General features: G+C 54.3%; 1 protein-coding gene across 1 annotated transcript in view; it reads left to right on the top strand.

The window, feature by feature from the left end:
* Positions 1-5548: 5548 nt before the first annotated feature.
* Positions 5549-27729, top strand: part of ZER1 (zyg-11 related cell cycle regulator) — a gene marked incomplete at its 5' end in the record, with an annotated part of 38190 nt that continues 16009 nt past the window's right edge. The window contains 8 exons of the mRNA XM_078885450.1: positions 5549-5887; positions 7079-7326; positions 8773-8949; positions 10846-10960; positions 15915-16061; positions 20609-20782; positions 23862-24074; positions 24934-24975. Coding sequence (XP_078741576.1) covers positions 5549-5887; positions 7079-7326; positions 8773-8949; positions 10846-10960; positions 15915-16061; positions 20609-20782; positions 23862-24074; positions 24934-24975 — 1455 coding nt within the window. The remainder of the gene's footprint in view (positions 5888-7078; positions 7327-8772; positions 8950-10845; positions 10961-15914; positions 16062-20608; positions 20783-23861; positions 24075-24933; positions 24976-27729) is intronic.

The following is a 27729-nucleotide window of genomic DNA, read 5'->3' as shown; positions in this document are numbered from 1 at the left end:
TAGTCTGACTCGAGTCCAAGTCACATGACTCGAGTCCACATCTCATAGGTGGGACAAAGTCATTGTTATGCAAGTCCAAGTCGAGTCGCAAGTCATCAAATTCATGACTCGAGTCTGACTCGAGTCCAAGTCACATGACTCGAGTCTGACTCGAGTCCAAGTCACATGACTCGAGTCTGACTCGAGTCCAAGTCACATGACTCGAGTCTGACTCGAGTCCAAGTCACATGACTCGAGTCCACACCTCTGGTGTCTCCGTGTCGCTCTGTCCAGGCCACTCATCCTCAGACTCCCACACTCACGAATCGCCCTTTAACTGCGCCAACAAAGCAATGTGCCACACCTAACGAGCATTATTCGGAGAAAGAACGGTGATTCGATCTCCCACGTAGAGGAACAGGTTCTACAGATTTTGCTGAGCATTTGTGTGAGGTCTGTGTTGGTGGTGTGGGTGGGTGGGTGGTGGTGAGTGACGGGAAATCCCTCAGCTTGGTTCGAAAAATGCATCACGCGATGTTTCTAAGTTGTGAGTGAGCCCCGCTGAGGGAGGCTGCGTTGCCTCGAATATCGGAAAGAAATGAAGAAGTCGCCCTGTGCGTGGTTGTTTCGGTGGTGTCACGTAGAGGGGGAAATTAAAAAAAAACGAGCGAGAAATTACGAAGTGAAAGATGAAAAAATGTGCTAAGGAATAAATCGAAAATATCAATAAAAAAAAATCTCTCACGAAAGTTTCAAGTGGCGTGGTGTGTTCTTAAAATGTTAACTTCATTCTTTTTATTTAATTGCTATACGTGACTTTACCGAAATAACCAACAGGGTGAATTCCCCGCAGTCGCTTTGTTTCTGTCGGTAAAGTCACGTAGAGTAGAAAAAAAAATTTAACGATTTACACCGTTGGAACCTCATTTGCCAGTAAAAAATATGATAATTGTTTTTTTACCCTTCTATCTGGCAACAAAACTGACACCTTTTTTACAAGGAGTCATGTTTGCATAGAGCACAATACCTGCAGTCATAATGCAAACAAAAAACATAACTTTGATAATGATATGCACTGTCCTTGAAGTTGATTGGTCCACACCCGAGACAGCTTTCCATAGAGCCTAGTCTCATTATCAGAGTTGTGTTTTTTGTTTGCATTACGACCGCAGGTATTGCGGTCTATGCAAACACGACTCCTTGTAAAAAAAGGTGTCAGTTTTGTTGCCAGATAGAAGGGTAAAAAACCAATTATCAAATTTTTTACTGGCAAATGAGGTTCCAATGGTGTAAATGCTTCATACCCCGAGCTCTCACACTCTGATGGTGCGTTGCCTTTGAGTTGTGCGCCTTTTGGCGTCATCTGGTCCAGCCCATGTGAGACTAGGCTCTAAGGAAAGCTGTCTCGAGTGTGGACCAATCAACTTCAAGGACCATGTGAGACTAGGCTCTAAGGAAAGCTGTCTCGAGTGTGGATCAATCAACTTCAAGGACCATGTGAGACTAGGCTCTAAGGAAAGCTGTCTCGGGTGTGGACCAATCAACTTCAAGGACCATGTGAGACTAGGCTCTAAGGAAAGCTGTCTCGGGTGTGGACCAATCAACTTCAAGGACCATGTGAGACTAGGCTCTAAGGAAAGCTGTCTCGAGTGTGGACCAATCAACTTCAAGGACCATGTGAGACTAGGCTCTAAGAAAGCTGTCTCGGGTGTGGACCAATCAATTTCAAGGACCATGTGAGACTCGGCTCTTAAGGAAAGCTGTCTCGGGTGTGGACCAATCAACTTCAAGGACCATGTGAGACTAGGCTCTAAGGAAAGCTGTCTCGAGTGTGGACCAATCAACTTCAAGGACCATGTGAGACTAGGCTCTAAGGAAAGCTGTCTCGAGTGTGGACCAATCAACTTCAAGGACCATGTGAGACTAGGCTCTAAGGAAAGCTGTCTCGGGTGTGGACCAATCAACTTCAAGGACCATGTGAGACTAGGCTCTAAGGAAAGCTGTCTCGAGTGTGGACCAATCAACTTCAAGGACCATGTGAGACTAGGCTCTAAGGAAAGCTGTCTCGGGTGTGGACCAATCAATTTCAAGGACCATGTGAGACTAGGCTCTAAGGAAAGCTGTCTCGAGTGTGGACCAATCAACTTCAAGGACCATGTGAGACTAGGCTCTAAGGAAAGCTGTCTCGGGTGTGGACCAATCACCTTCAAGGACCATGTGAGACTAGGCTCTAAGGAAAGCTGTCTCGGGTGTGGACCAATCAACTTCAAGGACCATGTGAGACTAGGCTCTAAGGAAAGCTGTCTCGGGTGTGGACCAATCACCTTCAAGGACCATGTGAGACTAGGCTCTAAGGAAAGCTGTCTCGGGTGTGGACCAATCAACTTCAAGGACAGTGCACATACATTATCAGAGTTGTGTTTTTGTTTGCGTTCCGACTGCAGGTATTGTGGTCTATGCAAACATGACTCCTTGTAAAAAAGGTGTCAGTTTTGTTGCCAGATAGAAGGGTACAAAAACAATTATCTTAAACTACACTCATTGGTTTTTTCGAAACGTCGTGATTTATTTTAATTTATTTTAATTTTATTCTATTTCTACACAAGTGACTTTACCGAAAGAACCGGCGAGTTTAGTGATTCCTGGAGTCACGAAAGCTTCAATCCTAGATTAAAACTAAACTATTACTTTTCATTTTGTCACGTTTATTGGCAAACTCCCCGTTTAATTAGAACTCAAACTAAACTATTACTTTTAATTTTGTCACGTATGAAGGCAAACTCCCCGTTTAATTAGAACTCAAACTAAACTCTTACTTGAGATTGTGTCACGTGTGAAGGCAAACCCCCCGTTTAATTAGAACTCAAACTAAACTCTTACTTGAGATTGTGTCACGTGTGAAGGTCAACTCCCCGTTTAATTAGAACTCAAACTAAACTCTTACTTGAGATTGTGTCACGCGTGAAGGTCAACTCCCCGTTTAATTAGAACTCAAACTAAACTATTACTTGAAATTGTGTCACGCGTGAAGGTCAACTCCCCGTTTAATTAGAACTCAAACTAAACTGTTACTTGAGATTTTGTCACGCGTGAAGGTCAACTCCCCGTTTAATTAGAACTCAAACTAAACTTTTACTTTAAATTTTGTCACGCGTGAAGGTCAACTCCCCGTTTAATTAGAACTCAAACTAAACTGTTACTTGAAATTTTGTCACGCGTGAAGGTCAACTCCCCGTTTAATTAAAACTCAAACTAAACTTTTACTTTAAATTTTGTCACGTGTGAAGGTCAACTCCCCGTTTAATTAGAACTCAAACTAAACTATTACTTGAAATTGTGTCACGCGTGAAGGTCAACTCCCCGTTTAATTAGAACTCAAACTAAACTGTTACTTGAAATTTTGTCACGCGTGAAGGTCAACTCCCCGTTTAATTAGAACTCAAACTAAACTATTACTTGAAATTTTGTCACGCGTGAAGGTCAACTCCCCGTTTAATTAGAACTCAAACTAAACTCTTACTTGAAATTTTGTCACGTGTGAAGGTCAACTCCCCGTTTAATTAGAACTCAAACTAAACTCTTACTTGAAATTTTGTCACGCGTGAAGGTCAACTCCCCGTTTAATTAGAACTCAAACTAAACTCTTACTTGAGATTGTGTCACGTGTGAAGGCAAACCCCCGTTTAATTAGAACTCAAACTAAACTGTTACTTGAAATTTTGTCACGCGTGAAGGTCAACTCCCCGTTTAATTAGAACTCAAACTAAACTGTTACTTGAAATTTTGTCACATGTGAAGGTCAACTCCCCGTTTAATTAGAACTCAAACTAAACTGTTACTTGAAATTTTGTCACGCGTGAAGGTCAACTCCCCGTTTAATTAGAACTCAAACTAAACTGTTACTTGAAATTTTGTCACGTGTGAAGGTCAACTCCCCGTTTAATTAGAACTCAAACTAAACTTTTACTTGAAATTTTGTCACGCGTGAAGGTCAACTCCCCGTTGAATTAAAACTCAAACTAAACTGTTACTTGAAATTTTGTCACGTTTATTGGCAAACTCCCCGTTGAATTAGAACTCAAACTAAACTATTACTTTTAATTTTGTCACGCGTGAAGGTCAACTCCGCGTTTAATTAGAACTCAAACTAAACTGTTACTTGAAATTTTGTCACGTGTGAAGGCAAACCCCCCATTTAATTAATACTCAAACTAAACTCTTGCTTGAAATTTAGTAAGGGGGGAAAGGCAAACTTCACCGTTTCATTAAAACTCAAACTAAACTAAACTCTTCTATCTGGCAACAAAACTGACACCTCTTTACGAGGAGTCATGTTTGCATAGACCACAATACCTGCAGTCATAATGCAAACAAAACACACAACTCTGATAATGTATGTGCACTGTCCTTGAAGTTGATTGGTCCACACCCGAGACAGCTTTCCTTAGAGCCTAGTCTCACATGGGTTGGACCAGATGACTGCAGGTATTGCGGTCTATGCAAACATGACTCCTTGTAAAAAGGTGTCAGTTTTGTTGCCAGATAGAAGGGTACAAAACCAATTATCATATTTTACTGGCAAATGAGGTTCCCATAGTGTAAACTAAACTCGTTGGCTCTTTCGGGAAAGTCACGTATTGTAGAAATAGAATAACATTGCAATAATTCACGACCTTCTTGGTGCTTTCGGTAAAGTCACGTAGAAGGGAAATAATAAAATAATAAATTAAAACATAATAAAATACAATTCTCACGACGTTGCGGCCACAACGCAAGCAGCCGTCCTCAGGTGAAACCAGGTCTGTCGAGGTGAAACGTCGTGAGAATAATTTTATTATGTTTTATTTTATTATTGTATCATTTCCCTTCTACGTGACTTCACCGACAGAACCAAGAAGATGAATCCCTGCAGTCACGAAAGCTTTAAGAATCTAAGAGTATTTAAATTTCGATTTAAAGCTTTCGTGACTGCAGGGATTCATCTTCTTGGTTCTTTCGGTAAAGTCACGTAGAAGGGAATAATAAAATAATAAAAATAAAACATAATAAAATACAATTCTCACGACGTTTCGGCCACAACGCAAGCAGCCGTCCTCAGGTGAAGAACAGGTCTGTCGGAAAGACAGCGTCTGAATGAACGAGTTCATGTCGGAAAGACAGCCTTGTTCTTCACCTGATGACGGCTGCTTGCGTTGTGGCCGAAACGTCGTGAGAATTGTATTTTATTATGTTTGATTTTTATTATTTTATTATTTCCCTTCTTACGTGACTTCACCGAAAGAACCAAGAAGATGAACTAAACTCGTTGGTTCTTTCGGTAAACTCGCCCCTACCTCACCCTTCTCACCCTCCTCCTCACCTCCTCACCCTCACCCTCCTCACCCTCACCCCCCTCCTCACCCTCCTCACCCTCCTCACCTCACCCCCGCCCCCCCCCTCCCCTCCTCACCCTCCTCCTCCCCCCCCTCACCCTCCTCACCCTCCTCACACCCTCACCCTCCTCACCTCACCTCCTCACCCTCTCACCCCCCTCCCCCCACCTCACCCTCCCCCCCCCCCCCGCCCTCAGGCCCTGGTGGAGCTGGACCTCACTCACTGTGAGCAGCTCACGGCGCGATCGCTGCGCTCGCTGCGCCGATGCCGGCGCTCGCTCACCGCGCTCGCTCTGCTCGGCTGCCCCGGCGTCTTCTGCGAGCCTCGCGGCGGCGCCGGCGACTCGGCCACCGCCGGTGACGCCGACTCCGCCGGTGCAGCCGGTCGCGTTGCCGGTGGTGCCGGAGTCGGGGACCGGGCGCCGTCGGCGCTGCCCGGCGAAGCGCCGGCGCTCACCGGGAGGCACGGCAACGACGGGGCGGCGCCGGGTGACGAGAGGAAGGGCGACGCGGTGCCGTGGATGGCGCTGGCGCAGGTGGGGGCGGTGGTGGTGGTGGTGGTGGTGCATTTGATGGTGGATTTGGTGATGGTGGTGGTGGTGACGGTGGTGGTGGTGACGGTGGATTTGGTGGTGGTGGGTGATGATGGTGGTGGTGGATTTGGTGGTGGGGATGGTGGTGGTGGATTTGGTGGGGGCGGTGGTGGTGGTGGATTTGGTGGTGGTGGTGGTGACGGTGGTGGTGGTGGTGACAGTGGATTTGGTGGTGGTGATGATGGTGGTGGTGGTGGATTTGGTGGTGGGGATGGTGGTGGTGGATTTGGTGGGGGCGGTGATGGTGGTGCATTTGGTGGTGGATTTGGTGATGGTGGTGGTGGTGACGGTGGTGGTGGTGGTGACGGTGGATTTGGTGGTGGTGGTGTTGGAGGTGGTGGTGCTGGATTTGGTGGTGGGGACAGTGGTGGTGACGGCGGTGGAGGTGCCGGTGGTGGTGGTGGTGGTCATCACAGTCAGCCAACCCATGGCACCTGCTGGGTCTGTCCCATGACCTGCTGTCAGCCTCAAGGTGCACCTGGCCTGGCACAGGCGCCGTGGTGACGTCACCGTCACTTGGTGGCGAATGGCGGCGGTGGTGGTGTTGGTCACCTGAACGCTCGCCACGTCACCTGAACGCTCACCACGTCACCTGAACGCTCGCCGCGTCACCTGAACGCTCGCCACGTCAACCTGAACGCTCACCGCGTCACCTGAACGCTCACCGCGTCACCTGCACGCTCACCACGTCACCTGAACGCTCGCCGCGTCACCTGAACGCTCGCCACGTCAACCTGAACGCTCACCGCGTCACCTGAATGCTCACCGCGTCACCTGAACGCTCGCCACGTCAACCTGAACGCTCACCGCGTCACCTGAACGCTCACCGCGTCACCTGAACGCTCACCACGTCAACCTGAACGCTCACCGCGTCACCTGAACGCTCACCGCGTCACCTGAACGCTCACCACGTCAACCTGAACGCTCACCGCGTCACCTGAATGCTCACCGCGTCACCTGAACGCTCGCCACGTCAACCTGAACGCTCACCGCGTCACCTGAACGCTCACCGCGTCACCTGAACGCTCACCACGTCAACCTGAGCGCTCACCACGTCAACCTGAGCGCTCGCCACGTCACCTGAACGCTCACCACGTCACCTGAACGCTCACCACCGCCCCCTCCGCCCTCCAGGACGCGTCCCTGGCCTGCTTCGAGCGCCTCCGCTTCGTGTCTCTGGGCGCCCTGCCTCGCGGCGTGGACGTGTGCGGGGCGCTGGGCTCCCTGCCCGCCCTGGGCGCCCTGCACCTCAGCAGCACGGAGCTGCCCGAGGACCCGTCCTTCTTGCTCCGCTGGTCGGCGACGCTGCGCTCGCTGGGCCTGCACAACTGCGGCGCCACGCCGGCCTACCTGCGCGCCGTCTGCCTCCTCGGCGAGCTGCGGTGAGCGGCCGCACGCGGTGACGTCGCCACGGCGGCGGCGGCGGCGTCGATCGCCGCGGCGATCGCGAGCCTGGCGATTGCCTGGCTGCTGCTGCTGCTGCTGTAGATTTGGAGTTTGCGTGTTTCTCTCTCTCTCATCATCATCATCACGGTGGCTAGGAGATGTTGACTACCTCGGCTGGTCTACAGGAGGTCGTGGGTTTGGTCCCTGACGACGCCTGCTGTAGATTTGGAGTCTGTGTCTCTCTCATCATCATCACGGTGGCTAGGGGATGTTGACTACCTCGCCTGGTCTACAGGAGGTCGTGGGTTCGATCCCGACCCTGACGCCTGCTACTGTATAATTGGAGTTTGCGTCTCTCTCATCATCATCATCACGGTGGCTAGGAGATGTTGACTACCTCGCCTGGTACGCAGGAGGTCGTGGGAGTCTCTGTGGGTCTCTGTGGGTCTCTGTGGGTCTCTGTGGGTCTCTGAATCTGCTGCCATGAATTCCCACGCCATGTTTCGTTTACTTCCTCGGCTCTGCTGCTGCTGCTGCTGCTCGTTACATCACGGAAACTTGCCCCAACAGTCTGTTGAAGGCTACACGGGGGACCTTTGCATTGTGTGTGCAGGGTGTGCGTGGGTGCCGCTGGCTACCCACCACCTCTCGCGTGCCCACGGTGCCGGCCTCCGTGGGTGCTGCTGCTTGCTACTAACAGCACTTGCCCCAACAGTCTGGGAGGCTACATGGGGGACATTTGGATTTGTCTTTACCACCCCTCACCCCACCCCGCACCCCACCCCCAACGCCCCCCCACACCCACTTCTACCCCCACCTCCACCCCCACCCCAACCTCAACCCAACACCTCACCCCACCCTGACCCCACCCTGACCCCACCCTAACCCCACCTCCACCCCACCCCAATCCCACCCCACCCCCACCCCAACCCGCACCCCCAACCTCACCCCCACTCCACCCCCACATCTCACCCCAACCCCACCCTAACCCCACCCTGACCCCACCCTGACCCCACCCTGACCCCACCCCAATCCCACTCCCACCTCAACCCCCACTCCACCCCAACACCACCCCACTCAACCCCCACCCCCACCCCGCCCCACCCCACCCACCCCTAGCCACCCCCCCCCAACCCCCACCCACCCCACCCCCCACCCCACCCACCCCACTCCCAACCCCACCCCACTCCCACCCCACCCCAACCCCACCCCACCCCCACCCTAACCCCCCCCACCCCACTGACCCCTACCCCCACCCAACCCCACCCCACCCCAACCGCCACCTTCACCCACCCCCGCCCCACCCCAACCCCACCCCACCCCCACCCCACCTCAACCCCCACCCCACCCTAACTCTACCCTAACCCCACCCCAATCCCACCCCCACCTCAACCCCCACCCCAACCAACCCCCACTCCACCCCACCCCCACCCACCCCCCAGGCACCTGGACATCTCGCGTGACAAGGCGGTGGGGCAGCAGTGCGTGCCGCTGACGCGCGGGGCGCTGTGCGGCCTGCTCCAAGGCCTGCCTCACCTGGAGGCGCTCGACCTCTCCGGCAACTCGTTCGCCGAGGGCTGCACCGTCGGCCCCGACGAGGAGGCGCCCTGCGCCGGCAGGCACGTCGGCACGGCAACGGCGGCGGCGGCGGTGGCGGTACCGCCGTCGTCACGGTTATCGTCGTCGTGGTCGTCGCGGTTGTCGTGGTCGTCGTGGTCGTCGTCGTGGTTATCGTCGTCATCATCGTCATGGTGATCGTCGTCACGGTCATCGTCGTCATGGTCATCGTCATCGCGGTTGTCGTGGTCGTCATGGTTGTCGTCATCATGGTTATCGTCATGGTGATCGTCGTCATGGTGATCGTCGTCATGGTGATCGTCAGCGTGGTTGTCGTCATCGTCACGGTCACCGCCATCATCATGGTCATCATCATCAACATCGTCATCGTCGTCATGGTGATTGTCGTCATGGTGATTGTCGTCATGGTGATGGTGGTCATCGTCACCATCATTACCACCACCACCACCACCATCATCAGCAGCAGCTGCGATCGACGTCATCGCCCGTCATCGTCACTGCCATCGTCACCGGCTCCCCTAGGTCGACTCGGCCTTAAACTCGGCGCGCAAACATCGCCTCTGCTGACACAAAGGCGGCCGGGGCGGACGCACTTGCCCCGAGGCTACGCGGGGCACCTTTGCCATTACTCTTTGGTTCTTTCGGTAAAGTCACGTGACATCTGTCTCTGCTTAAATGTGTCTGCCTAGATGTCTCTGGCTCTGCGTTTGATCTCTCTCGCTCTCAAATGTAGCATTCTCAGGAGGAACGTAATCAACCAGGTAGGGCGTTGACTGTTATGTTATCCGACTCTCTGTTGTAGTAGTGTAGTGTGTAGTGTAGTAGTGTATAGTGTAGTGTGTAGTGTAGTAGTGTAGTGTATAGTGTAGTGTAGTGTGTATAGTGTAGTGTAGTAGTGTAGTGTATAGTAGTAGTCTATAGTGTAGTGTAGTGTGTGTAGTGTAGTGTATAGTAGTAGTGTATAGTGTAGTGTAGTAGTGTATAGTGTAGTGTAGTAGTGTATAGTGTAGTGTAGTAGTGTGTAGTGTAGTGTATAGTGTAGTGTGTGTAGTGTATAGTGTAGTGTAGTAGTGTGTAGTGTAGTAGTGTGTAGTGTAGTGTATAGTAGTAGTGTATAGTGTAGTGTAGTAGTGTATAGTGTAGTGTAGTAGTGTATAGTGTAGTGTAGTAGTGTGTAGTGTAGTAGTGTATAGTGTAGTGTGTAGTGTATAGTGTAGTGTAGTAGTGTGTAGTGTGTAGTGTAGTAGTGTATAGTGTAGTGTAGTAGTGTAGTGTATAGTAGTAGTGTATAGTGTAGTGTAGTAGTGTATAGTGTAGTGTAGTAGTGTATAGTGTAGTGTAGTAGTGTGTAGTGTAGTAGTGTGTAGTGTAGTAGTGTATAGTGTAGTGTAGTAGTGTATAGTGTAGTGTGTAGTGTATAGTGTAGTGTAGTAGTGTGTAGTGTAGTAGTGTAGTAGTGTATAGTGTAGTGTGTAGTGTAGTAGTGTATAGTGTAGTGTATAGTGTAGTGTGTAGTGTAGTGTGTAGTGTAGTGTATAGTGTAGTGTGTAGTAGTGTATAGGTAGGGTGTTGACTGTTATGTTCTCCGACTCTCTGTTGTATCACATTACATCTCCAAGCATACCAGATTCGTGTTTCTATTTCATTTATACCTGATGACGATTGTCCGTGCTGCAATCGAAACGTCGTGTGCTCGTGTTTAATTTGTTACTTTCTCTTGAGACGTCACTTTACCGAAAGAACCAAAGAGTCGTTCCTGCAGTCACGAAAGCTCCAAATTGACCTTTGTCATTGTGCGCGTGTCCCTCCCCCCCCCCCGCCCCCCCCCGCCCCCCCCCCCCCCCCCCGCCCCCCCCCCCTCCCCCCGCCCCCCCCCCCCCCCGCCCCCCACCCCCCCCCCCCCCTCCCCCCGCCCCCCCCCCCGCTTGGCGGTGCAGCACGGATCCATCGGACAGCAGCATCGTTGCGTTCCGTTGCCGTGCCCAGCCGCTCCAGTTCCTGGGCTTGTTCGGCACGACGCTGGGCACCGCCAGGAACATACCGGCACACGTGGTGCGTACGCGCGTACGTGTGTGTGTGTGTGTGTACGTGTGTACGTGCGTGTGTGTACGTGTGTGTGTGTACGTGTGTACGTGTGTGTGTGTGTGTGTACGTGTGTGTGTGCGTGTGTGTGTACATGTACGGGTGTGTGTGTGTGCGTACGCGCGTACGTGTGTGTGTCTGCGTGTGCGTGTGTGTCTGTCTGTGCGTGTGTGTGTGTACGTGCGTGTGTGTGTGTGTACGTGCGTGTGTGTGTGTACGTGTGTGTGTGTGTGTGTACGTGCGTGTGTGTGTGTACGTGTGTGTGTGCGTGTGTGTACGTGTACGGGTGTGTGTGTGTGTACGTGTCTGTGTGTGTACGTGTGTGTGTACGTGTGTGTACATGTGTGTACGTGTGTGTGTGTACGTGTGTGTGTACGTGTGTGTGTGTACGTGTGTGTGTACGTGTGTGTGTGTACGTGTGTGTGTACGTGTGTGTGTGTGTACGTGTGTGTGTGTGTGTACGTGTCTGTGTGTGTACGTGTGTGTGTGTACGTGTGTGTACATGTGTGTACGTGTGTGTGTGTACGTGTGTGTGTGTGTACGTGTGTCTGTGTGTGTGTGTGAGTACCTGCGTGTGTGTGTGTACGTGTGTGTGTGTCTGCGTGCGTGTGTGAGTACGTGTGTGTCTGTGTGTACGTGTGTGTGTGTCTGCGTGCGTGTGTGAGTACGTGTGTGTATCTGTGTGTACATGTGTGTGTGTCTGCGTGCGTGTGTGAGTACGTGTGTGTCTGTGTGTACGTGTGTGTGTGTTTGCGTGCGTGTGTGAGTACGTGTGTCTGTGTGTACGTGTGTGTGTGTCTGTGTGTGTGTGTGAGTACGTGTGTGTCTGTGTGTACGTGTGTGTGTGTCTGCGTGTGTGTCTGTGTGTACGTGTGTGTGTGTCTGCGTGTGTGTGTGAGTACGTGTGTGTCTGTGTGTACGTGTGTGTGTGTCTGTGTGTACGTGTGTGTACGTGTGTGTGTCTGCGTGTACGTGTGTGTGCATGTGTGTGTCTGCGTGTACGTGCGTGTGCATGTGTGTGTCTGCGTGTACGTGTGTGTGTCTGCGTGTACGTGTGTGTGTATGTGTGTGTCTGTGTGTACGTGTGTGTGCATGTGTGTGTCTGCGTGTACGTGTGTGTGTGCATGTGTGTGTCTGCGTGTACGTGTGTGTGTCTGCGTGTACGTGTGTGTGCATGTGTGTGTCTGCGTGTACGTGTGTGTGCGTGTGTGTGTCTGCGTGTACGTGTGTGTGCGTGTGTGTGTCTGCGTGTACGTGTGTGTGCGTGTGTGTGTCTGCGTGTACGTGTGTGTGCATGTGTGTGTCTGCGTGTACGTGTGTGTGCGTGTGTGTGTCTGCGTGTACGTGTGTGTGCATGTGTGTGTCTGCGTGTACGTGTGTGCATGTGTGTGTCTGCGTGTACGTGCGTGTGTATGTGTGTGTCTGCGTGTACGTGTGTGTGCATGTGTGTGTCTGCGTGTACGCGTGTGTATGTGTGTGTCTGCGTGTACGTGCGTGTGTGTATGTGTGTGTGTCTGCGTGTACGTGTGTGTGTATGTGTGTGTATGTGTGTGCGTGTGTGTGTACGTGTATGTATGTGTGTACGTGTGTGTGTATGTGTGTGTATGTGTGTGTATGTGTGTGCGTGTGTGTGTATGTGTGTGCATGTGTGTGTATGTGTGTGTCTGCGTGTACGTGCGTGTGTATGTGTGTGTCTGCGTGTACGTGTGTGTGCATGTGTGTGTCTGCGTGTACGTGTGTGTGCATGTGTGTGTCTGCGTGTACGTGTGTGTGCATGTGTGTACGTGTGTGTGTATGTGTGTGCATGTGTGTGTATGTGTGTGTCTGCGTGTACGTGTGTGTGTATGTGTGTGTCTGCGTGTACGTGTGTGTGTATGTGTGTGTCTGCGTGTACGTGTGTGTGCATGTGTGTGTCTGCGTGTACGTGTGTGTGCATGTGTGTGTCTGCGTGTACGTGCGTGTGTACGTGTGTGTCTGCGTGTACGTGTGTGCGTGTGTGTGTATGTGTGTGCATGTGTGTGTATGTGTGTGTCTGCGTGTACGTGTGTGTGTATGTGTGTGTCTGCGTGTACGTGTGTGTGTATGTGTGTGTCTGCGTGTACGTGTGTGTGTATGTGTGTGTCTGCGTGTACGTGTGTGTGTATGTGTGTGTCTGCGTGTACGTGTGTGTGTATGTGTGTGTCTGCGTGTACGTGTGTGCGTGTGTGTGTATGTGTGTGCATGTGTGTGTATGTGTGTGTCTGCGTGTACGTGTGTGTGTATGTGTGTGTCTGCGTGTACGTGTGTGTGTATGTGTGTGTCTGTGTGTACGTGTGTGTGTATGTGTGTGTCTGCGTGTACGTGTGTGTGCATGTGTGTGTCTGCGTGTACGTGCGTGTGTGTATGTGTGTGTCTGCGTGTACGTGTGTGTGTATGTGTGTGTCTGCGTGTACGTGTGTGTGCATGTGTGTGTCTGCGTGTACGTGTGTGTGTACGTGTGTGTCTGCGTGTGCGTGTGTGTGTATGTGTGTGTCTGCGTGTACGTGTGTGTGTATGTGTGTGTCTGCGTGTACGTGTGTGTGCATGTGTGTGTCTGCGTGTACGTGTGTGTGCATGTGTGTGTCTGCGTGTACGTGTGTGTGCATGTGTGTGTCTGTGTGTACGTGTGTGTGCATGTGTGTGTCTGCGTGTGCGTGTGTGTGTATGTGTGTGTCTGCGTGTACGTGTGTGTGTATGTGTGTGTCTGCGTGTACGTGCGTGTGCATGTGTGTGTCTGTGTGTACGTGTGTGTGCATGTGTGTGTCTGCGTGTATGTGTGTGTGTATGTGTGTGTCTGCGTGTATGTGTGTGTACGTGTGTGTGTGTCTGCGTGTACGTGTGTGTGTATGTGTGTGTCTGCATGTACGTGTGTGTGCATGTGTGTGTCTGCGTGTACGTGTGTGTGCATGTGTGTGTCTGCGTGTACGTGTGTGTGTATGTGTGTGTCTGCGTGTACGTGTGTGTGCATGTGTGTGTCTGCGTGTACGTGTGTGTGCATGTGTGTGTCTGCGTGTACGTGTGTGTGTATGTGTGTGTCTGCGTGTACGTGTGTGTGCATGTGTGTGTCTGCGTGTACGTGTGTGTCTGCGTGTACGTGTGTGTGCATGTGTGTGTCTGCGTGTACGTGTGTGTGTATGTGTGTGTCTGCGTGTACGTGTGTGTGTATGTGTGTGTCTGCGTGTACGTGTGTGTGCATGTGTGTGTCTGCGTGTACGTGTGTACGTGTGTGTGTGTCTGCGTGCGTGTGTGAGTACGTGTGTGTCTGTGTGTACGTGTGTGTGTCTGCGTGCGTGTGTGAGTACGTGTGTGTCTGTGTGTACGTGTGTGTGTCTGCGTGTGTGTGTGAGTACGTGTGTGTCTGTGTGTACGTGTGTGTGTGTCTGCGTGTGTGTGTACGTGTGTGTGTGTACGTGTGTCTGTGTGTGTGTGTGTGTACGTGTGTGTGTGTGTACGTGTGTGTGTGAGTACGTGTGTGTCTGTGTGTACGTGTGTGTGTGTCTGCGTGCGTGTGTGAGTACGTGTGTGTCTGTGTGTACGTGTGTGTGTGTCTGCGTGCGTGTGTGAGTACGTCTGTGTCTGTGTGTACGTGTGTGTGTGTGTACGTGTGTGTGTGAGTACGTGTGTGTCTGTGTGTGTGTGTGTGTGTCTGCGTGTGTGTGTGAGTACGTGTGTGTCTGTGTGTACGTGTGTCTGTGTGTACGTGCGTGTGCACGTGTGTGTCTGCGTGTACGTGTGTGTGCATGTGTGTGTCTGCGTGTACGTGTGTGTGTCTGCGTGTACGTGTGTGTGCATGTGTGTGTCTGCGTGTACGTGCGTGTGTATGTGTGTGTCTGTGTGTACGTGTGTCTGTGTGTACGTGCGTGTGTATGTGTGTGTCTGTGTGTACGTGTGTCTGTGTGTACGTGCGTGTGCATGTGTGTGTCTGCGTGTACGTGTCTGTATGTGTGTGTCTGCGTGTACGTGCGTGTGCATGTGTGTGTCTGCGTGTACGTGTGTGTATGTGTGTGTCTGCGTGTACGTGTGTGTGCATGTGTGTGTCTGCGTGTACGTGTGTGTGCATGTGTGTGTCTGTGTGTCTGCGTGTACGTGTGTGTGCATGTGTGTGTCTGCGTGTACGTGTGTGTCTGCGTGTACGTGTGTGTGTATGTGTGTGTATGTGTGTGTCTGCGTGTACGTGTGTGTGCATGTGTGTGTCTGTGTGTACGTGTGTGTGTATGTGTGTGTCTGTGTGTACGTGTGTGTGTACGTGTGTGTGTCTGTGTGTACGTGTGTGTGTACGTGTGTGTGTACGTGTGTGTGTACGTGTGTGTGCATGTGTGTACGTGTGTGTGTATGTGTGTACGTGTGTGTGTACGTGTGTGTGTACGTGTGTGTGCATGTGTGTACGTGTGTGTGCATGTGTGTACGTGTGTGTGTACGTGTGTGTGTGCGTGTGTGTGTCTGCGTGTACGTGTGTGTGTATGTGTGTGTCTGCGTGTACGTGTGTGTGTATGTGTGTGTACGTGTGTGTGCATGTGTGTGTCTGCGTGTACGTGTGTGTGCATGTGTGTGTCTGTGTGTACGTGCGTGTGTGCATGTGTGTGTCTGCGTGTACGTGTGTGTGTATGTGTGTGTCTGCGTGTACGTGTGTGTGTATGTGTGTGTCTGCGTGTACGTGTGTGTGTATGTGTGTGTACGTGTGTGTGCATGTGTGTGTCTGCGTGTACGTGTGTGTGCATGTGTGTGTCTGTGTGTCTGCGTGTACGTGTGTGTGCATGTGTGTGTCTGCGTGTACGTGTGTGTGTCTGCGTGTACGTGTGTGTCTGCGTGTACGTGTGTGTGCATGTGTGTGTCTGTGTGTACGTGTGTGTGCATGTGTGTGTACGTGTGTGTGTATGTGTGTGTGTGTACACGTGCCGCCGTGCAGGTGACGGGCGAGGAGAGTGAGGCCCACGTGCTCAACGCCATTGAGGCCTACACCGACCTGAGGCCTGAGGTGGCCTCCACCGCCATCAACTGCCTCTTCGTGCTGGCACGCGTATCACGCTGCCAGCAGCCCCTACGCGCACTGCAGGTGTCGCTCACTCACTCACTCACTCACTCACTCCGCTCGCTCACTCGCTCACTCACTCACTCACTCGCTCACTCCGCTCACTCACTCACTCACTCACTCGTGCTGGCACGCGTATCACGCTGCCAGCAGCCCCTACGCGCACTGCAGGTGTCGCTCACTCACTCACTCACTCACTCGTGCTGGCACGCGTATCACGCTGCCAGCAGCCCCTACGCGCACTGCAGGTGTCGCTCACTCACTCACTCACTCGTGCTGGCACGCGTATCACGCTGCCAGCAGCCCCTACGCGCACTGCAGGTGTCGCTCACTCACTCACTCGCTCGCTCACTCGCTCGCTCGCTCACTCACTCACTCACTCACTCGCTCGCTCACTCGGTCACTCACTCACTCGCTCGCTCACTCGCTCACTCACTCACTCACTCACTCACCCACTCACTCACTCACTCACTTACTCACTCACTCACTCACTCGTGCTGGCACGCGTATCACGCTGCCAGCAGCCCCTACGCGCACTGCAGGTGTCGCTCACTCACTCACTCACCCACTCACTCCGCTCGCTCACTCACTCACCCACTCGCTCGCTCACTCACTCACTCGTGCTGGCACGCGTATCACGCTGCCAGCAGCCCCTACGCGCACTGCAGGTGTCGCTCACTCACTCACTCGCTCACCCACTCACTCACTCACTCACTTACTCACTCCGCTCGCTCACTCACTCGTGCTGGCACGCGTATCACGCTGCCAGCAGCCCCTACGCGCACTGCAGGTGTCGCTCACTCACTCACTCGCTCACTCACTCACTCACTCACTCGTGCTGGCACGCGTATCACGCTGCCAGCAGCCCCTACGCGCACTGCAGGTGTCGCTCACTCACTCACTCGCTCACCCACTCACTCACTCACTCACTTACTCACTCCGCTCGCTCACTCACTCGGTCACTCACTCACTCACTCGCTCACCCGCTCATTCACTCACTCGCTCGCTCGCTCACTCGCTCACTCACTCACTTGTGCTGGCACGCGTATCACGCTGCCAGCAGCCCCTACGCGCACTGCAGGTGTCGCTCACTCACTCACTCACTCACTCCGCTCGCTCACTCGCTCACTCACTCACTCACTCGCTCGCTCGCTCACTCACTCGTGCTGGCACGCGTATCACGCTGCCAGCAGCCCCTACGCGCACTGCAGGTGTCGCTCACTCACTCACTCGCTCACTCACTCACTCACTCCGCTCGCTCACTCACTCACTCACTCGCTCGCTCGCTCACTTCGCTCGCTCATTCACTCACTCGCTCACTCGCTCGCTCACTCGCTCGCTCGCTCGCTCGCTCACTCACTCACTCGCTCGCTCGCTCACTCGGTCACTCACTCACTCACTCGCTCACCCGCTCATTCACTCACTCGCTCGCTCACTCACTCGTGCTGGCACGCATATCGCGCTGCCAGCAGCCACTACGCGCACTGCAGGTGTCGCTCACTCACTCACTCACTCACTCACTCGCTCGCTCACTCACTCACTCCGCTCGCTCACTCACTCATTCACTCGCTCGTTCGCTCACTCGCTCGCTCGCTCACTCGCTCGCTCGCTCGCTCACTCACTCATTCACTCGCTCGCTCACTCACTCACTCACTCGCCCACCTCGCTCACTCGCTCACTCGCTCGCTCACTCACTCGCTCACTCGCTCGCTCACTCACTCACTCACTCGCTCGCTCACTCGGTCACTCACTCACTCACTCGCTCACTCACTCACTCACTCACTCGCTCGCTCACTCGCTCGCTCGCTCGCTCACTCACTCATTCACTCGCTCGCTCACTCACTCACTCACTCACTCGCCCACTCGCTCACTTCGCTCACTCGCTCGCTCACTCACTCGCTCACTCGCTCGCTCACTCACTCACTCACTCGCTCGCTCACTTCGGTCACTCACTCACTCACTCGCTCACTCACTCACTCACTCGCTCGCTCGCTCACCTCGCTCGCTCGCTCGCTCACTCACTCATTCACTCGCTCGCTCACTCACTCACTCACTCACTCGCCCACTCGCTCACTCGCTCACTCGCTCGCTCACTCACTCGCTCACTCGCTCGCTCACTCACTCACTCACTCGCTCGCTCACTCGGTCACTCACTCACTCACTCGCTCACTCACTCACTCACTCACTCGCTCGCTCACTCGGTCACTCACTCACTCACTCGCTCGCTCACTTCGGTCACTCACTCACTCACTCGCTCACCCGCTCACTCACTCACTCGCTCACTCGCTCACTCACTCACTCACTCACTCGCTCGCTCACTCGGTCACTCACTCACTCACTCGCTCACCCGCTCATTCACTCACTCGCTCGCTCGCTCACTCACTCGTGCTGGCACGCATATCGCGCTGCCAGCAGCCCCTACGCGCACTGCAGGTGTCGCTCACTCACTCACTCACTCCGCTCGCTCACTCGGTCACTCACTCGCTCACTCATTCACTCGCTCGCTCGCTCGCTCGCTCGCTCACTCACTCGTGCTGGCACGCATATCGCGCTGCCAGCAGCCCCTACGCGCACTGCAGGTGGTGCTCACTCACTCGCTCGCTCACTCACTCACTCACTCCGCTCGCTCACTCACTCATTCACTCGCTCGCCTCGCTCACTCACTCGCTCGCTCGCTCATTCACTCCGCTCACTCACTCACTCACTCACTCATTCACTCACTCACTCGCTCACTCACTCACTCGCTCACTCGCTCGCTCACTCACTCATTCACTCGCTCACATCGCTCACTCATTCACTCGCTCACTCGCTCACTCACTCATTCGCTCGCTTACTCACTCATTCACTCGCTCACTTGCTCGCTCACTCGCTCATTCACTCGCTCACTTCGCTCACTCATTCACTCGCTCACTCACTCACTCATTCGCTCGCTTACTCACTCATTCACTCGCTCACTTGCTCGCTCACTCGCTCATTCACTCGCTCACTTCGCTCACTCATTCACTCGCTCACTCACTCACTCGCTCACTCGCTCGCTCACTCACTCATTCACTCGCTCACTCGCTCACTCATTCACTCGCTCACTCGCTCATTCACTCGCTCACTTGCTCACTCACTCACTCACTCACTCATTCACTCGCTCACTCGCTCACTCACTCACTCGCTCACTCGCTCGCTCACTCACTCATTCACTCGCTCACTCGCTCACTCATTCACTCGCTCACTCGCTCACTCACTCATTCGCTCGCTTACTCACTCATTCACTCGCTCACTTGCTCGCTCACTCGCTCATTCACTCGCTCACTCGCTCACTCATTCACTCGCTCACTCACTCACTCACTCATTCGCTCGCTTACTCACTCATTCACTCGCTCACTTGCTCGCTCACTCGCTCATTCACTCGCTCACTCGCTCACTCATTCACTCGCTCACTTCGCTCACTCACTCACTCGCTCACTCGCTCGCTCACTCACTCATTCACTCGCTCACTCGCTCACTCATTCACTCGCTCACTCGCTCATTCACTCGCTCACTTGCTCGCTCACTCGCTCACTCACTCACTCACTCACTCATTCACTCGCTCACTTCGCTCACTCACTCACTCGCTCACTCGCTCGCTCACTCACTCATTCACTCGCTCACTTCGCTCACTCATTCACTCGCTCACTCACTCATTCGCTCGCTTACTCACTCATTCACTCGCTCACTTCGCTCACTCACTCGCTCACTCATTCACTCGCTCACTCGCTCACTTCGCTCACTTCGCTCGCTCACTCACTCACTCACTTGTGCTGGCACGCATATCGCGCTGCCAGCAGCCCCTACGCGCACTGCAGGTGGCGCCCGCTCACTCGCTTCGCTCGCTCTCTCACTCACTCACTCGCCCCCTCGCTCGCTCACTCGCTCGCTCACTCGCTCGCTCGCTCACCCGTCCGCTCACCAATTCGCTCGCTCGTCCGCCCGCCCACTCGCTCGCCCGCTCGCCCACTCACTCGCTCGCTCGCCCACTCACTCGCTCGCCCGCTCACTCACTCGGCCGTCCGCTCACTCACTCGGTCACTCGCTCGCTCGCCCGCTCGCTCCCTCACCCACTCGCCCTCCATCCTCCCACTCTCCCACTCACCCTCCCACCCACCCTCCCACCCTCCCACCCTCCCACTCACCCTCCCACCCACCCTCCCACTCACCCTCCCACTCACCCTCACACCCACCGTCCCACTCACCCTCCCACTCACCCACTCACCCTCCCACCCACCCTCCCACCCTCCCACCCTCCCCCCCCCACCCTCCCACCCTCCCACCCTCCCCCCCCACCCTCCCACCCTCCCCCCCCCTGCCCCCCACCCTCCCCCCCCCTGCCCCCCACCCTCCCCCCAAACCCACCCACCCTCCCCCCCCCTGCCCCCCACCCTCCCCCCCCCTGCCCCCCACCCTCCCCCCAAACCCACCCACCCTCCCCCCCCTGCCCCCCACCCTCCCCCCCCTTGCCCCCCACTCACCCCCCCACCCACCCACCCCCCCACCCCCCCACCCACCCACCCTCCCACCCCCCCCACCCTGCCCCACCCCAGTTGGTGGTGAGCGCGCTCCGTCGCCACCGCTACAACCGCCACGTGCAGGTGACGGGTAGTGCGGCCCTCTTCTACCTGACGGGCAGCGAGTATCGCGCTGAGCACCCGGAGACCCTCCGGCGACAGGTCCTGTCGGTGGTCCTCAACGGCATGGAGGCCTACCAGGAGGTCACGGTGAGTTTGTGGGGTGTGTGGTGTGTGTGTGGTGTGTGTGGTGTGTGGTGTGTGTGGTGTGTGTGTGTGGTGTGTGTGGTGTGTGGTGTGTGTGTGGTGTGTGTGTGGTGTGTGGTGTGTGTGTGGTGTGTGTGTGGTGTGTGTGGTGTGTGTGGTGTGTGTGTGGTGTGTGTGGTGTGTGTGGTGTGTGGTGTGTGTGGTGTGTGTGTGTGGTGTGTGTGGTGTGTGGTGTGTGTGTGGTGTGTGTGGTGTGTGGTGTGTGTGTGGTGTGTGTGTGGTGTGTGTGGTGTGTGTGGTGTGTGTGTGGTGTGTGTGGTGTGTGTGTGTGGTGTGTGTGTGTGGTGTGTGGTGTGTGTGGTGTGTGTGTGGTGTGTGTGGTGTGTGTGGTGTGTGTGTGGTGTGTGGTGTGTGTGTGTGGTGTGTGTGTGTGGTGTGTGTGTGGTGTGTGTGGTGTGTGTGGTGTGTGTGTGGTGTGTGTGGTGTGTGTGGTGTGTGTGTGTGGTGTGTGTGTGTGTGTGGTGTGTGTGTGTGGTGTGTGTGTGGTGTGTGTGGTGTGTGTGGTGTGTGGTGTGTGGTGTGTGTGGTGTGTGTGGTGTGTGTGGTGTGTGTGTGTGGTGTGTGTGTGGTGTGTGTGGTGTGTGTGGTGTGTGTGGTGTGTGTGGTGTGTGGTGTGGTGTGTGTGTGGTGTGTGTGGTGTGTGTGGTGTGTGGTGTGTGTGGTGTGTGTGGTGTGTGGTGTGGTGTGTGTGTGGTGTGTGTGGTGTGGTGTGTGTGTGGTGTTTGTGGGGTGTGTGGTGTGTGTGGTGTGTGTGTGTGGTGTGTGTGTGTGTAGTGTGTGTGGTGTGTGTGGTGTGTGTGGTGAGTGTGGTGTGTGTGTGTGTGGTGTCTGTGGTGTGTGTGTGGTGTGTGTGGTGTGTGTGGTGTGTGTGTGGTGTGTGTGGTGTGTGGTGTGTGTGGTGTGTGTGGTGTGTGTGGTGTGTGTGTGGTGTGTGTGGTGTGTGGTGTGTGTGGTGTGTGTGGTGTGTGGTGTGTGGTGTGTGTAGTGTGTGTCCTGTCGGTGGTCCTCAACGGCATGGAGGCCTACCAGGAGGTCACGGTGAGTTTGTGGTGTGTGTGTGGTGTGTGTGGTGTGTGTGGTGTGTGTGGTGTGTGTGTGGTGTGTGTGGTGTGTGTGTGGTGTGTGTGGTGTGTGTGTGTGGTGTGTGTGGTGTGTGTGGTGTGTGTGTGGTGTGTGTGGTGTGTGTGTGTGGTGTGTGTGGTGTGTGTGTGTGGTGTGTGTGTGTGTGTGGTGTGTGTGTGTGGTGTGTGTGGTGTGTGTGGTGTGTGGTGTGTGTGTGTGTGGTGAGTGTGGTGTGTGTGGTGTGTGGTGTGTGTGGTGTGTGGTGTGTGTGGTGTGTGTGTGGTGTGTGTAGTGTGTGTGGTGTGGTGTGTGGTGTGTGTGGTGTGTGGTGTGTGTGTGGTGTGTGGTGTGTGTGGTGTGGTGTGTGTGGTGTGTGTGGTGTGTGGTGTGTGTAGTGTGTGTGTAGTGTGTGTGGTGTGTGTGTGGTGTGTGTGTGGTGTGTGGGGTGTGTGTGGTGTGTGTGTGGTGTGTGTGGTGTGTGTGGTGTGTGGTGTGTGTGGTGTGTGTGGTGTGTGTGGTGTGTGTGGTGTGTGTGTGGTGTGTGTAGTGTGTGTGTGGTGTGTGGTGTGGTGTGTGTGGTGTGTGTGGTGTGTGGTGTGTGTGGTGTGTGTGTGGTGTGTGGTGTGTGTGTGGTGTGTGGTGTGTGTGGTGTGTGTGGTGTGTGGTGTGTGTGGTGTGTGGTGTGTAGTGTGTGTGGTGTGTGTAGTGTGTGTGTGGTGTGTGGTGTGTGTGTGGTGTGTGTGTGGTGTGTGTGTGGTGTGTGTGTGGTGTGTGTGTGGTGTGTGTGATGTGTGTGGTGTGTGTGGTGTGGTGTGTGTGTGGTGTGTGTGATGTGTGTGGTGTGTGTGGTGTGGTGTGTGTGTGGTGTGTGTGTGGTGTGTGGTGTGGTGTGTGTGTGGTGTGTGTGTGGTGTGTGTGTGGTGTGTGTGTGGTGTGTGTGTGTGGTGTGGTGTGTGTGTGGTGTGTGTGTGGTGTGTGTGTGTGGTGTGGTGTGTGTGTGGTGTGTGTGTGTGGTGTCCTGTCGGTGGTTCTCATCGGCATGGAGGCCTACCAAGAGGTTACGGTGAGTTTGTGGTGTGTGTGGTGTGTGTGTGTGGTGAGTGTGGTGTCTGTGGTGAGTGTGGTGAGTGTGGTGTGTGTGGTGTGTGTGTGGGTTATCGTCATCGTCACCATCGTCACCATCGCTGTTGCCGTCACCACCACCGTCACCGTTATCATCACCACCGTCATCACGACCACCACCACCGTCACCACCGTCACTGTCACCACCACCACCGTTACCACCACCGTCACCAACGTCACCACCACCACCACCACCGCCACCACCGTCACCACCACCGTCACCACCGTCACTGTCACCACCACCACCGTTACCACCACCGTCACCAACGTCACCACCACCACCACCACCGCCACCACCGTCACCACCACCGTCACCACCGTCACTGTCACCACCACCACCGTTACCACCACCGTCACCACCGTCACCACTGTCACCACCGCCACCGTCACCGCCACCACCGCCACCACCGTCACCACCACCACCACCGTCACCACCGTCACTGTCACCACCACCACCGTTACCACCACCGTCACCAACGTCACCACCACCACCACCACCGCCACCACCGTCACCACCACCGTCACCACCGTCACTGTCACCACCACCACCGTTACCACCACCGTCACCACCGTCACCACTGTCACCACCGCCACCGTCACCGCCACCACCGCCACCACCGTCACCACCACCACCACCGCCACCACCGTCACCACCACCACCACCGTCACCACCGTCACCACCACCGTCACCACCACCACCACCACCATCACCGCCACCACCGTCACCGTCACCACCACCGCCACCACCGTCACCACCGTCACCACCACCGTCACCACCGCCACCACCGTCACCACCGTCACCACCGTCACCACCACCTCTCTCCCCCGCCCCGCCCAGGTGCAACGCAATTGTTGCCTGACGCTGTGCAACTTTGGGGTGCCCGAGGAGCTGGAGTTTGCGTACGGACGCGCCACTCGCCTGCTACTCGCCATCCTGCAGCAGCCCACGCAAGACTCTGTGCAGCGCATCGCCGTGCACCTGTGCAACGCGCTCGTGTGCCAGGTCGACCACGCGCACAAGGAGGCCGTCGGGCGCATGGGGTTTGTGCGGGTGAGCGGGGAGGTGGGGTGGAGGTGGTGGTGTTGTTGTTTTGTTGTTGTTGTCGTCGTCGTCGTCACCATCATCGTCATCATTGTCGTCATCATCATCATTGTCGTCATCATTGTCATCATTGTCGTCATCATCATTGTCGTCATCATCATCGTCGTCATCATCAACGTCACCATCATCGTCATCGTCACCATCATCATCATCGTCACCATCATCATCATCGTCATCATCATCATCATCGTCACCATCATCATCGTCACCATCATCATCATCGTCACCATCATCATCATCGTCATCGTCACCATCATCATCATCATCGTCACCATCATCGTCATCATCACCATCATCATCACCATCATCATCGTCATCATCATCGCCATCATCGTCACCATCATCATCATCACCATCATCACCATCATCATCACCATCATCATCGTCATCATCATCATCATCATCGTCACCATCATCATCATCACCATCATCACCATCATCATCATCGTCCACCACCACGAGTGACAAAGATTATCTGAACCGGTCCTCGGCCTCCCCTAGGTCGACTCAGCCTCAAATGAGTTACCTGGTGCTGTGTGTGTAGTAAACATCGCCACTGGGGAGACAAAGGCGGCCGGGCGTGGTGCTGGCCACCCACCCCCTCTGTGTGTGCCACAGTGCCGGTAGCCTTCATAGGCGCTGCTGCTACTTGCTAACAGCACTTGCCCCTACAGTCTGTTAGAGGCTACACGGGGGATCTTTGTCTGTGTGTAGGCGCTGCTGCTGCTACCACCAGCAGCACTTGCCCCTGCAGTCTGTTGAGGCTACACGGGGGACCTTTGTCTGTGTCTGTGTGTGTGTCATGCAGACAATGATGAAGATCATCCGGTATCGCCTGCTGAGGAAGACGGTGAGGAACCAGCAGCCGCTCAACACTCACCCAAACACTCGCCCAAACACTCGCCCAAACACTCACCACTCACCCAAACACTCACCCAAACACTCACCCAAACACTCACCCAAACACTCACCCAAACACTCACCACTCACCCAAACACTCACCCAAACACTCACCCAAACACTCACCCAAACACTCGCCCACACACTCACCCACTCACCCAAACACTCACCCAAACACTCACCCAAACACTCACCACTCACCCAAACACTCACCCAAACACTCACCCAAACACTCGCCCACACACTCACCCACTCACCCAAACACTCACCCAAACACTCACCCAAACACTCACCACTCACCCAAACACTCGCCCAAACACTCGCCCAAACACTCACCACTCACCCAAACACTCACCCAAACACTCACCCAAACACTCACCCAAACACTCACCCAAACACTCACCCAAACACTCACCACTCACCCAAACACTCACCCAAACACTCACCCAAACACTCGCCCACACACTCACCCACTCACCCAAACACTCACCCAAACACTCACCCAAACACTCACCACTCACCCAAACACTCGCCCAAACACTCGCCCACACACTCACCCACTCACCCAAACACTCACCACTCACCCAAACACTCGCCCAAACACTCGCCCAAACACTCACCACTCACCCAAACACTCACCCAAACACTCACCCAAACACTCACCCAAACACTCACCACTCACCCAAACACTCACCCAAACACTCACCCAAACACTCACCCAAACACTCGCCCACACACTCACCCACTCACCCAAACACTCACCCAAACACTCACCCAAACACTCACCACTCACCCAAACACTCACCCAAACACTCACCCAAACACTCACCCAAACACTCGCCCACACACTCACCCACTCACCCAAACACTCACCCAAACACTCACCCAAACACTCACCACTCACCCAAACACTCGCCCAAACACTCGCCCAAACACTCACCACTCACCCAAACACTCACCCAAACACTCACCCAAACACTCACCCAAACACTCACCACTCACCCAAACACTCACCCAAACACTCACCCAAACACTCACCCAAACACTCGCCCACACACTCACCCACTCACCCAAACACTCACCCAAACACTCACCCAAACACTCACCACTCACCCAAACACTCGCCCAAACACTCGCCCACACACTCACCCACTCACCCAAACACTCACCACTCACCCAAACACTCGCCCAAACACTCGCCCAAACACTCACCACTCACCCAAACACTCACCCAAACACTCACCCAAACACTCACCCAAACACTCACCACTCACCCAAACACTCACCCAAACACTCACCCAAACACTCACCCAAACACTCGCCCACACACTCACCCACTCACCCAAACACTCACCCAAACACTCACCCAAACACTCACCACTCACCCAAACACTCACCCAAACACTTACCCAAACACTCGCCCACACACTCACCCACTCACCCAAACACTCACCCAAACACTCACCCAAACACTCACCACTCACCCAAACACTCGCCCAAACACTCGCCCAAACACTCACCACTCACCCAAACACTCACCCAAACACTCACCCAAACACTCACCCAAACACTCACCCAAACACTCACCACTCACCCAAACACTCACCCAAACACTCACCCAAACACTCACCCAAACACTCGCCCACACACTCACCCACTCACCCAAACACTCACCCAAACACTCACCCAAACACTCACCACTCACCCAAACACTCGCCCAAACACTCGCCCACACACTCACCCACTCACCCAAACACTCACCACTCACCCAAACACTCGCCCAAACACTCGCCCAAACACTCACCACTCACCCAAACACTCACCCAAACACTCACCCAAACACTCACCCAAACACTCACCCAAACACTCACCACTCACCCAAACACTCACCCAAACACTCACCCAAACACTCACCCAAACACTCACCCAAACACTCGCCCACACACTCACCCACTCACCCACTCACCCAAACACTCACCCAAACACTCACCACTCACCCAAACACTCGCCCAAACAGTCGCCCACACACTCACCCACTCACCCAAACACTCACCCAAACACTCACCACTCACCCAAACACTCACCCAAACACTCACCCAAACACTCACCCAAACACTCACCCAAACACTCACCACTCACCCAAACACTCACCACTCACCCAAACACTCACCCAAACACTCACCCAAACACTCGCCCAAACACTCACCCAAACACTCACCCAAACACTCACCCAAACACTCACCCAAACACTCACCACTCACCCAAACACTCACCCAAACACTCACCCAAACACTCACCCAAACACTCACCCAAACACTCGCCCAAACACTCACCCAAACACTCACCACTCACCCAAACACTCACCCAAACACTCACCCAAACACTCACCACTCACCCAAACACTCACCCAAACACTCACCCAAACACTCACCCAAACACTCACCACTCACCACTCACCCAAACACTCACCCAAACACTCACCCAAACACTCGCCCAAACACTCACCCAAACACTCACCACTCACCCAAACACTCACCCAAACACTCACCACTCACCCAAACACTCACCACTCACCCAAACACTCACCCAAACACTCACCCAAACACTCACCCAAACACTCACCACTCACCCAAACACTCACCCAAACACTCACCCAAACACTCACCACTCACCCAAACACTCACCCAAACACTCACCCAAACAC

This window comes from Lampetra fluviatilis, unplaced genomic scaffold (genome assembly GCF_964198595.1).
Source record: "Lampetra fluviatilis unplaced genomic scaffold, kcLamFluv1.1 SCAFFOLD_818, whole genome shotgun sequence".
In the NCBI taxonomy this organism is placed as follows: domain Eukaryota; kingdom Metazoa; phylum Chordata; class Hyperoartia; order Petromyzontiformes; family Petromyzontidae; genus Lampetra; species Lampetra fluviatilis.
Note: the sequence above shows the minus strand (reverse complement) of the source record. Positions and strands in the feature narration are given on the sequence as shown.